The 12,862-nt window shown below is 48.1% G+C and overlaps 1 protein-coding gene across 2 annotated transcripts in view; it reads right to left on the bottom strand.

The window, feature by feature from the left end:
- The window catches only part of UXS1 (UDP-glucuronate decarboxylase 1), a 90,190-nt gene that overhangs the window by 38,830 nt on the left and 38,498 nt on the right, over nucleotides 1-12,862 (bottom strand). For both annotated transcript variants that reach the window (XM_045981367.1, XM_045981369.1), the window contains exon 6: nucleotides 6,874-7,054. In XM_045981367.1, coding sequence (XP_045837323.1) covers nucleotides 6,874-7,054 — 181 coding nt within the window. The remainder of the gene's footprint in view (nucleotides 1-6,873; nucleotides 7,055-12,862) is intronic.

Here is a 12,862-nt window from a genome sequence, read left to right as displayed (position 1 = left end):
CACTCAAAATCGTTGTTCAGACTCCATCAAAAAAAATCAAGGGTAGGGGCACCTGGAAGGCTCAGAGGGTTAAACGTCTGTCTTTGACTAGGGTCATGGTCTCGGGGTCCTGGGATCCACGGCAGACTGCTTCTCCCTCTGCCTGCCGCTCCCCCTGCTCATGCTCCCCCCTCTCTCTCGCTCATAAAGGACATCTTAAAAAATACATAAATAAAAATTTTTAAGAAATCAAGTGCAATCTCCTATCAAAGGGGAAATCCACATAAAAGCCAACTGAATCTTCTCATCTCCCTGTGATTTTTCTTTCTTTCTTCTTTTTAAATATAAGTTCTTAGTGTAGCCTGTGTCCGACTGCTTCCCTGTGCCGGAGTCACACCTTGCTAAACTGGTAAGATAGCCATCAAGGAGTTGCACCCTGAAGCTTTGAAAATACATAAAAGGTTGGTTCTTACTGTGAATATGGTGATTATTTAGCATACAGTAAAATCCTAGCCTAAAGACACTCCTGTTTATATACGTTCTTTCCCCACAGTCCAGACCAGAGCCCTGGCATAAACACTGGACAAGATGTCCCTCTGTGCCACGTGGAATGTGCGGCCAGGCCCTTGTCTCGAACGCTGGTATTTATGATGGAAAACAGGGTCTAGGAAGATAGAGGACTTTTCAGTGTAAAGACCCAATTTCTCTGAGCATGAAGAACTAAGAGTGGGATTTTTGCCTTGATTGCATATCAAATAATATTGACTTAATGCAAAGGGAAGACTACATGCCAGAGGTCTGGCTCAGCCCCAGGATCAAAAGTTCTGGTCAGCACAGCTGCTGGTCAATTTCCTGCAGCTGGCAGCCACCCTCATCTGCCTCAGAATCCCCCCCAGGTGCTCAGGGGTCACCGTGATAACACCGTGGCGAGAAAGCACCTATGGGCCAGAGCCTCACTGCAGGGATTCCCCACGGCTCCAAGTTCAATGGGGGGGGGGGGGAGGGGGGAACATCAGATCTGCAGCCTCTGCATTTTATGTTTACATTTGCAAAAAATTAAAAAAAAAACAAACTGAACAGGAGGAAAAGAATTCTAAATTATAATCCAACAAAAATCTCTGAATCAGAATAGCGCTCCTCAAATACCTACATCAACATGGACCCAATGCTCCTGGCAAACACAGTTACTAGCCACCATTCACGGTCCACTCCCGGGCATCTGGATGTGATAGTCCAGCCTCCTGCCCCTCCTGGCCTTGCACAGGATCCCTGCACCTGAGAAAAGGTAAGTTACAGGACTCCACGCACGAGTTCCCTCACCTGCGATGCGAGGATTATAACTGCCTACCTCACGGACGCTGAAAGAATTCAAACTCTTAATTATATGCAGTGATTAGAACCGTGCCTGAAACACAGTGAGTATTCACAAAGTGTTTATGATTGTCATTTTCTGCTTTCATTGCCCTGGACACCTCGTACTCACGGGTACTGCATGTTCCAGGAATGGACTCCCCATGATGCGAAGGGTGTCTCTGTCTTTTTCTGTCCTCTATAGAAATGCTGGTTTTAAGATTCCTGCTAAGGCAGATGGTAGACAAGTAAATTGGGACAGCTCTTGGGAGGGGCCCAGGCTGTCTACACCAGGAGTCTGGACATGAGTCAAAGGCAACAGCAAAAATGACTTTGATGTGTATATGGGGCGGTTTTCTCAAGGAGGGGTCATCATGGCCCATACCTGCAAACTCCCCAGTAATAAAACTATACTATATTCATAGGGTCAAGTGCTAATAAAATAACCTCCTGAACATATAGCTTAGCCTAGCCTGTGTTACATGTGCTCAGAACACTTCCATTAGCCTCCAGTTGTGCAAAAATTCTCTAATACAAAGCTCACTTTGTGATAAAGTGCTGAATATCCCATGTACCTCATCGAGTACTATACTGAAACTGAAAGCAGAAGGGTGGACTGGGTATGGAATGGTTGTAAATGTATAGGGTGTTAACCCCTGTGATCGCTGGCTGATTGGGAGCTGCAGCCCCTGCCACTGCCCAGCATCAAAAGAGGACAGGACTGCATATCCCTAGCCCAGAATAAGATCCAGATTAAAAATTTGAAGTATGGGACCCAGGTGGCTCAGTAGGTTGGGTGTCTGCCTTCCGCTCAGGTCATGATCTCCAGGTCCTGGGAGGGAGTCGCACATCAGCTCCCTGCTCAGGGGGGAGTCTGCTTCTCCCTCCTCCTGTGCTCCTTCCCCCTCCCCCACTCATGCATGCACACATGCTCTCTCTCTCACTCCCCACTCAAAAAAATAAAATCTGTAAAAAAAAAAAAAAATTCAAAGTACGGTTTCCAGTGAATGTGTACTATTATCACACCACTATAAAGTCAGAAGATGGTTTAAGTTGACCATTGTAAGTCAAGGATTGGCTAGACCTCCATCCTCCCCTAGCAGAGTCAGCTCTGTTCTGAAAAAGCCTCCAGGGTTAGTACTCAGTGTCCTGCATCCCTAATCCTTGCCTCCAGGAACACAGGACTCCTCCTCTAGACATGCTTCCTTATGGGCAGGGAGCCGGCCTGCCACCGACATCCGACGGCCAGCCCTCCAGGCTGGAACCAGGGGCTGCCCCAACGCTGAGCCTCCTTTCCACCATCTCCGTGGCCTGGCATCTCCCTCACAAAACCCAAACACACCCCACTACCCCCAACCCTGGCTGGTCTGAAACTTCCCCGCACCCTTAATAGATGGGGAGGAAGGATTAACTTGGCTCCTTCCAGAGATTCACCAACTGAATTCAATGTCTCATTTGGTAAAATCCAGAGTTCTTTTAAAGCAATATAAAACCAGATTCTGTTATTTCAGTATTATAATTCCCTCCAAAGCAACGACAGTCCTTCCCCACAGTGCAGCAGGGGGACACAGAGGCCTCTAACAGAACCCCAATGCCACCAGCACCGCTGGTCTTCATCAGTCTTATGATTCGTGACCACGTGGCTATCCCTGCGTTCCCCAGTACCCCACTCTCAGCCCCGACCCCGGGTGTTTGGCAATCACTTTCTCCCTTCCCAATGCCACCACCACGTCCCGAGGGCAGACAACAGTTAATTTCCCACAGCAGTTACATGGCTAATGCCTCTGCTTCTGAAACTTAATGGTTACACTTTGAAAATAACAAGAGGAGGAACTGTGTGTGGACGGAAAATGAATGAAGCCCTGCTACGGACATGCCAAATGAAGGGACACCACTGTTACCCCGTTACAACCCAGACAACTTGCCAGCCCCGGAAAAACAAAGAAACCAAACCAAATCCCATAAAAGACTTCTGAGAGCTGAAGAACATTCGGGCTATGGCGTCAATACCACATCAAGCGGGGGTTCCTTCACTAGGAAGTGAACCCGAACACGGGGTGTCCATACTGTGATTCACTCACAGAGATACACTCACGGAGGAGAGTGATTCTGTCACATCAGCAGGACATCGCGTTCATCGCGGCTGAAAGCCTGGTGTGCACAATACACCAAATGGTAATGCCCCTTAGGATGAGCACAGGCTGACACTTATCAGGGAAAAACTCACAGGGAAGCGAACTATGGCAGGCTCTGTCAGCACAAGGCGAGGACAGCTCAACTCAAGGGTGCCCCAAATCATGTCGTCCTTTGTGTGACAACACCGAGGGGAGGGGGAAACCAAACTGAGTTCATCTGGTTAAATTCATGCTGTGCCTGGCTTCGGTGAGGGGAGGAGGATCACCACCTCTGAGATGCGCAGCTGCACCCACGAGTGGGATCCAGTGATGGGTGCTCTTCTCCCTGTCCGGGGCTGAGTCAGGTGGGCACTGTGTGGGGGGAGTGACGAGACGGGGAGGGGGTGGGGAGCTGTCTCAGGCATGTGTAAGAATCTTACCTAAGGTCGGACAAAGTGAAAAACAGGCTTTAGATTATTTAGACTGCTTTAGACTATGGAGGTGGAGAATGTCTTCTGCTCCCCCACACGGGGCCACCCCCCCCACCAGCAGAGGGCAGAAGTGTGAACCCTTTCTTGTGTGAGTCCATTCGCTACGTTCACGTGTGTCTCCACGCGGAGTCTCCTGCCAGAAGCCAGAGAAACGGTCTCCAGTAGTGTTGGTGCCAAAGCTCGGCGGCAAAGCAGATAACTTATTTACCAACATACCATCTTTCCCCAGTTTTGGTTTCTCAGGAGTACTGAGATTATGTGATCAATAGTTTTGTTTCACAAACGTTTACTGCCATGTGCAAAGAAAGGGGAAAGAGGGATAATAATAGCATCTATCATTTGGGGAGCACTTAGGAGGGCCCAGCCCCGTGTAAAGCCCTGCAGTTTTCTACTGATGCCCTAACAAACTTAGAGGCTAAAATTAAAAAAAAAAAAAGTGCCCATTGATAATCTAGCAGGTCTACAGATCAGAAGCCAAGCGCGGTGCGGCCCAGCTGGTTCGCTCTCTGCCCTCACAGGCTGAAATCAGGTGTCAGCAGGGCTGTGTTCCTGCCGTTGGTGGGTGAGTCAAGCTGTTGGCAAAATTCAGGTCCATGAGGCTGCAGCATGGAGGTCCCCATCTCCCTGCTGCTGGCCGTGGGCTGGGAGTTCCCAGAGGCTGCCCACAGGCTCTGGCTCAATGCCACTTTCAGAGCCAGAGGCCATGGGTCAAGGCCTCCTCACACTTTGAATCCCCTTGACTTCCCTAGCGGCCGCGGCCTTGGAGGCATCCCTGCTACCAGATCCCTCTGATTAGCTCCTCCAGCCGCTATTGCTGCTGCTTTTCAACACTCGTGATTCTGTGGGCCCACCCACAGAATCCCAGGTAAACTCGGTGTCCTACGGCTGCCCGCTGATTCAGGACCTTAATTCTACTAGCGAGGACTTTCACGGCAGCACGTAGACTCCCACACTCCCCACACTGCAATTCTGCCTGTGAGCGCCCTATCACGTGCGGTACCTCAATTTACCCTCACAGCAAACCCACAATCAAGGATCAAGTCTGGGGGAACCTGAGCCAATATATCTACTACTTAGATCATCTGGGTCACTTCACAAACAGACTAACCCTGAAATAAATCCCTGATAGATTAAATAATCACATGTTTAAAAAAAATCACATAAACAAAAACACTGTAGCTCAGTATTTCTCTATTCTTGGGACACTGAGAGCATAAAAGAAACTGAAAAACAAACGGGGAAAATACACAGGTGAGACTGTAATTATAAAATTTCAATAGGATTAGAAGGCTAAAGCCAGAACTGGGGGAGGGGCACAGGTTAAATATATACCAAATGATGAATATCCCTCTTACGAAGACTCCCACGAAAAGCAAATTTTTTTAAAAAGGTAAAAGAACTATTTAGATTTTTTTTGTGAATTTTAACATGTTAGGAAAAAAATCTAACTTTTTTTGTCAAAGAACCGTGTGTTTTCTATCAAATTAGCAAACTATTTTGTTAGTTTTTGAAGATAATGCTCAGTGCTACTCCTGTGTTTGTGAAACAGACAACACTGAACAATGAGAACATGGCATTTGGCAAAATTCACATTCAAAGTCTTTTATTAAGGAAATAAAATTCGGAGGAAGACAAGTTATAATAAAACACTGGAGAACATTTAAGGATAGGAGTAAATAAAGCACAGCATACCCATACGATAAACACTGCTCAGCAACTCTACCGTCCCTCCAAGATACCTTGTACTGACATGGGAAAATGTCCATGACCGGGCCATGTAGAGGAGCAGAACTCCACAGCATCCATGCAGGAGGGGGAGGCCCAGGTGATGATTCTGGAGCCTGAAACCTGAGGCTGAGTTCTGGCCTGACCACTTAAGAGCCCTACGGCTTTGGGAAGACCACAACCCAATGCCAGTTTTCTAAAAATACGCACGGGAGGATGATACCATTTACCTCTTGGGACTCCAGGCAGATTTCAGTGAGAATGAACAAGCAGGCTGGTGACCCCAAGAGGCCTGCTGAGCAAGCACCTGGTAGAGGTCCTCATCAGTACACCTCAGACAACCCCCCACTAGCCTCCTGAGGCTGTTGTAGCTGAGGGCCCACACTAGGTGAACTACAACCCCAGAAACTTCTTTTCTCACAGTTCTAGAAAACAAGGTGTTGGCAAGGCCATGCTTCCCTCAAAGGCTCTAGGGGAGAATCCCTCCTTGCCTTGTAGGCAGTCCTTGACCTGGGGCTGCGTGGCCTCAATCTCAGCCCTGGTGTTCATGAGACCTGCACTTCTCCCCAGGCATCTGTGGCTTCTCCATTCTGTCCCTTATAAAGACACTTGCAACTGGAAATATGGCTCACCTGGGGCATCCAGGCTGATCTCGTCTTAAGAGCCTTAATTTCGTCACATCCACAAAGACCTTTTCCCCCACATAAGCTCACATTCGCAGATTCCGGGGATTAAAACACGGAAACATCTGTTTGGGGACCACCATCCAACCCACTACAGCCCCCAATCCCTGACTCCTTGAAAGTTGCAAAGTTACTGAGGCTTTAAACTCCTGATGTGGAATTTCACTGGTAAGTAGCGGTCCACACCAGCCAGCACCCTGTAGGAAGCTCGAAGTATTTTCACAACAAGTGGGGCAGGCCCCGGATGTGTTATGCAGTGGGGAGGGTCATGCACTGCACAAGCCCTTCTGGAATAGCCCATGATGCCCAGAGCCAGGAGCGCTGGGACAGTGCAGTCAAATACCCACCCTGCCGTCACTGCTCTTTATCACAGAAACTACGATAGTGCCTTGTACCCAGTAAGACCATTTCACAAATGAGCCACAGCTCACACTCACTGTGGTCAGGGCAAAAGGCTCCGGCTGGGGACCGGCGACTCTGGGGAGGCCACGCACCAGGCTCAACGCGCAGTCAGTGGCTGCTTTCTCTCACCTTCGATGTAGAGCGGCTCCACCACGTCGTGGTTAATGAGCTCGAAGTTCTCATGGCCGATCCAATGTTCCACGTTCCTCTTCCTGCCCGTGAAGAAGTTGTCCACCACAGTCACCTCGTGGCCGTCCATCATGAGCTTGTCGGTGAGGTGGGAGCCCACGAAGCCCGCTCCTCCGGTTATCTGCACACGCCCCGCGTCCCCAGAGAAAGCACAAGAGGACAGGGTGACTTTGGAGCAGTCACAGTTTAAAACATGGGAGGACAGCAAGGAAGAAGACACCAAGAGTTTACGGATAGCATCTTCGCTCTTCCTCCAGAACCAGTCCTCATACTACCACTGACTTCTAAGCAGCCCAAACACTGAAGCTACCACCCAGTCAACAGTGCAGAAAAATAGTTTCAAGTTTCCAAATGTCTCCTCTGACAGAGAATTTTACACCAAAAAGTTCTTATTTTATAACGGAGAGACACTGAACATCACTTGTATAATTCTAGCACCACTCCTGCAAAGTTGCAGAATGACTTTCTTTTAAAAAAGTGACTAGCAACATGCAGAGATTCGGTGAAGGGCCAAATCATACTGGTGGTTTTTTAAAACTGGACCAAAAAAATCATAAAAAGACGATTATTCTTCCACCTGCTTGTGGGAACAAATGAATAAGAAATAGATACAGTTTGCAGACCGGAGCTCTAGGTGATTAAGTTCAACCATTGGTCACTGTCTGAGCGGGAGCACGACCACGGCGTGAGATCTGCTGGCGGGCCCCACGGGGACAGGATGCCGCTGCAGGGGGCAGGGGGCTGGCGATCTGTGCTTCCCAAACCTGAGCCACAACCAACATGAAGAGGCAATCACGACTGAAAAACACTGTTTAAACTGATAGAAAGGCTTTATTCAAATCACATGGTGTAAGTGGAGAGGGCCAGAAAAAGCAGACGGCTTTCTAGGGAGGAAGGAGAAGAATGAACCCAGAAAGCAGAGCAGCCATGGGAAACCACCTCTCTGTCTTGTTCTGTTCTCTGCCATCAAAACTTGGGCTCACCTCACCCTCCTGTTCCAAACTGAAAGAATTAATGCCAGGAAAAAAAAGCCAATTCTTCCAATGCTCTTACCGGAAAAAAAAAAAACTCCCCCAAACCAAAAAACAAACAAAACACCTAAAACCCTAGGTGTTTGGTTTTAAAACATTTAGTTTGCCATGAAGTGCAGATACAATCTGAGTAAGTCACATGTTTACTATGGGTGAGAGCAAAGCAGCCCGGGGCGAAGGAGGACCCTCTGGGGGACAGGGAGGGGTCACGCTAGCCACGGAAGAACCCATCCACACCAATCGGACATTTGCATACGCTCTGATGGCAATACAAACACAGCTGGGCCGTGAACACTGTGGGTGTGGACTGCATGGCTCCACTCTTAGGCTGATTTGTGCGCTGAAACACACAGGACAGGACTGTGACTGCAGTTCCTCTTCCTCACGATGTTCTTTGTAACATTTTCCTTCCCCCAGTTTATTCTCGTGTGAGAACAAAATATGTAATGCACGTAGCACACAGAGCACGTGTGAACGGACTGTCCGTGTTAGGGTAAGCGGGCCAGTCAAGAGCGGGAGAAGAGTCAATTACAGGCGGATTCTTGACAACGTGTGGGGAGTGGGGGACGGAGGGTCAGCGCCTCTCACCCCTGTTGTTCAAGGGTCAGCTGTATCACGGCTGATTATGCGATGGCTGGAAGGTCTTGGCGCTGCACAGAGTTCCACAGCTGTATTTATTCTTTACGGAGAGCCCCGTTTCCCGGATCCTCTGCTTCGCAAGTAGGAAACAAGACACCCAGGGGAACAGTTTCTGACCACGATCCCCAGATCACTAGTAAGGACAAAATAAGCTCACAGTCTTCCTAATCTCAGATTCTCTCCACTACCCGTAGATTTGTCTGGGTCATGCTTTACCCTCAGCCTGCCTACATCTCACCTGTATACCTGAACGATGACCTGAAGGCAGAATTTTCAGGAAAAACACATGAATTCCAAATCTAGCTCTATGACTGCTTAACTTGAGGGGTGAACATTCATTTTATTTGGCTTTCATTTCCTTACATTTTCCCAAACCTTCCACAGTTCATAAATCAGAAAAAATTACATCTCTTTTCAAAGAAATTTGACCTTCCTTAATGTAACTCTATCTCTACATGCAAATATTTCTTAAACTGAGATGTTCTGTTGCATGCTAACTTTTGTCTCCACACCTACAATAACCGAGCAACTACTCACAGCCAGCAGAAATGCAGTATACTAAATTATACACGCTTGCCTCCAACATTTCGCTAGTTTTAGTGGTAACATAAACGTGCTGGAAGCACCTCAGCCTTGCTTGAAATGCATCTGAACTGTTTTTCTTGAGCAAGTGCTTTCTATCGAAAACACTTAAAGATTTATGGAACACAGTTGGGTGGTTATACAATGTCTCTCGCTAATCAAGTTCAGCCCAATAGGCAAGCATTTCAAACAGAAACGAAACTGACAGAATCTCATCACTTACAAGCACACCCCGGAAAAACGAATCGCCAAACCCAGGCAATACCCTTTGAATAACAAGGAGCTAACCCCCCAAAAAGATAGTGGGAAGAGAGGACGGGAGACACCTCTTCCAGGGGAACTGAATGGGCTCCAGGCAGCTTCGCATGGCTCTGCAGTTATGAGCTCATCTCAACTGCCCGTACTTCCCGCTCTTGTGGGAGCTCACAGGCCGAGAACCTGGTCCAGTTCAAGGGCGGCAATCAAACTCAGGCTGCTCGGTAAAGTCAGCAAGAAGAATGCCTTTGTAACAAACCCCGCCTTTGTGCCAAGGCCCCCACAACCACTGAAAAGGCTTTGGGTTTTAGCAACAACGTGGCACCAGATGACTCTGACATGTGGCTTAACCTATGAGACGGCCGAGGAGTGAAGGATGCTCAGCCCATTTATTGTGCTGATGTGAAAAGTGAAATAAATTCAATAATACCCGGCATTGACGGCAAGAGGATCCCACAGGGATATAATAATAATCCTTGCAAGGCTGTGCAGGGTTCATATGTTAATGGGGGCATCAAATATTCTGATCATTCTGACATGTGGCAGCAGAAAGATTGGAAAAATTAATTTTTCTCTGCTGCTGAAGACACAGGTGTATTTCTCAATTCACACTAAGTGCCTACACGTTTTTGATATGGTAGAAATAATCCCAAAAGATGGGCGTACAAATATAACAGATGTTAGAGTCTGCTCAGGGTGAGATTTACGTAACTTCCAGAAGAAAACGGAGATTATGGGTATACACGGTTTAATATGGATTCAAGACTAGTACTTCGGGGGTTTGGGATACACAGTCCTACAGCTGAAATAGCAGGCAAAAGAACAAAAAAGCCATCTTGTGTACCGACCATTTACATATCAAAGTCACAGATAAAACACTTCTTTTTTTTTTTTTTAAATTTTTTTTAAGATTTTATTTATTTATTTGACAGAGAGAGATCACAAGTAGACAGAGAGGCAGGCAGAGAGAGAGAGAGGGAAGCAGGCTCCCTGCTGAGCAGAGAGCCCGATGCGGGACTCGATCCCAGGACCCCGAGATCATGACCTGAGCCGAAGGCAGCGGCTTAACCCACTGAGCCACCCAGGCGCCCCCTTCTTATAGAATGGCAACGTGAGCCATTCCACAGACCTGCCCCCCCCAGCAAAGGAAAGGTAACTGGTGAGAATTCAAAAGCCTAACCGTTTAAAGCCTCCGGAAATTGTCCCAAGGGTACACAGCGAATGAAGAAACATTTTCGCAGGAGAAATCTGCTGAAATGCAGTGAGAACAGGATCAGTGACACTGGACCCACCGCCCAGTCCCACCTTCTGCCCTTCACCTCATAGCTCGGAGTGGGTGCCCTTAGCTGGGGCCACAACAATGGTGCTCACCAGATAGGGGCAGGCCACCCACACTTCTCATCACCCCCCCCCACACCCCACTAAGCCACACAGGCTCAATTAGTGAGGCGTGAGCCAAGTGATTAGGAGAGACTTTCCTCCTCCAGCTCCCGCTCCCGCGGCAGAAGCTCTATTCCAGGCATGGCACACTGTGACTCAAGTAATGGGCCTGTGGTCACCCTTGCCCAGGCTCACTGACGGAGTGGATTCCATGCCCAGAGAGGCAAGGCAAGAAGACCAGCGGTACTGCTCCTGCCAGCCCGCTGCTTGTAAGCGGGACAGTCACTCCCTCCTCTCCACAGTCCTGGCTCAGAGGTTTCCCCCTGGGGGATGATGCAGTGAATAAAAACACAGGAATTCCAAAGCTCTCCCCAGAAAAAGAGACTTAATTTGAAAGAGAGAGTGGGGAAGTTCAAGGCTAAAGGTTATCTCAAAAACCCTGGAGATTTAAGTGGTAAGCAACAGAAAGGAGCCTGATAGTTCTAGGAGGACAAGCTTAGCCCCAGGCCAGCCAGTTTAGTAGTGAGAGCCAGGGAAAGACAGGCCCAAGAGTCCTCTTGGGGTCAGAGCAAACCTCAAAGACAGCCTAAAAATCTACCGCTGCAAAGGGGCCAGAATTTAACGGGATCAGACTGAGAAGCAATTTATGCAAAGCACTGGTTACAGCACAGCTTGCTCAAATAGCAATTACTGGGGCCTACTGCTTAGTGGGACACCACACAGACAGACAGCTTAACAGAGCAATGAGGCTATGAGATGGTCAACAAGAGCCTGCTAGAACCGCTGGATCCCAGGGTGACAGTCTCCATCACCAAGGCTGTGGCCTCTGGGCAGCGACCATCAGAGTCCCGTACTCCAGGGGAGCAAACATCACTGAAGGAGAACAGCCAAGTCACTAAACAAGTATATAAACAAGAAGAGATAAAACAAGGCTTGGTGAAAGGGGAGAATAGTACCCAGGGACCTGGACCCAGGAAAACCACCAAGTGACAAAAAGTGCCTATGTCAGGGCCCAGCTGTCACCTTCAACAGTCCTCAAGTCAGCCAGCATAAAGAAGTTCGGGAGAATGGGAGGAAACCAGAAGTAAACAAAGACTAAAACGAGAAAAAATACAAAATAGAAACAAATGGAGATTTGGGGGTTGGTAAGTATTGAAAAACTCATGATAGAGAGTCAACAACTGATTGGATGTGGCAGAAGGAGGAAAGCAAAGCTGAGGATAAATCACGCGTGTGTGTAATCTGAAGAGCAGAGGGAAAAAAGAAAGGGAAGTGGATCCCTTCAGACCAGCACGAGACACCAACAAACACACCAAGATGCATGTAATGGGAGCACCAGAAAGGAAGAAAGGGAGGAACAGAAAAAACAGTTGAAGAAATAATGGCTGAAGAGTTCCCCAGACTCACGGGACACATGAATGTACACACTCGAGAAGCTGCACAAACTCCATGCAAGCAGGATAAATGCAAACACAGATGCATGGAGTGAGGTCATCCTAAAAATGCCGAAACTCAGAGACAAAGAGGAAATTCTGGAAGCAGTTGGACTGGGTTAAATACTGCCCTACAAAAGTTGTATCCTTCTTAGAATCTCAGAACATGACCTTATCTGGAAATAGAGTGGCTGCAGATGTAATCAGTTGAGATCCGGTCATGCTGGAGTAGGGTAAACGGTGGATCCAGTATGAGATACATGAGAGAACACCGTGTAATGATGGACACAAAGACTGGAGGGATGTGTCTCTACAAGACAAGGAATCCAGGAACCAGTGGCAACAACCAGAAGCTAGGAGAAAGGCGTGAAACAGACTTCCTTCTAGAAACTTCAGGGAGAGCATGGCCCTGCCAACACCCTGACATCAGAATTTCAGCTTCCAGTAGTGGCAGAATTTCAGTTTCTGTTGTTTTAAGCTATGAGCTCATGACTGCGGCAGTGGCCCGCAGAAAGCAGACAGGAGAAAAAGAAAGGACTCCTCACTCACATGGGACCCTCAACATGACCAAAAGCCTACTGTCTATCTCAACGAGCAGAGGAAGCAGTG

The sequence above is a fragment of the Meles meles genome, chromosome 16 (assembly GCF_922984935.1).
Source record: "Meles meles chromosome 16, mMelMel3.1 paternal haplotype, whole genome shotgun sequence".
NCBI classification, from domain to species: domain Eukaryota; kingdom Metazoa; phylum Chordata; class Mammalia; order Carnivora; family Mustelidae; genus Meles; species Meles meles.
Note: the sequence above shows the minus strand (reverse complement) of the source record. Positions and strands in the feature narration are given on the sequence as shown.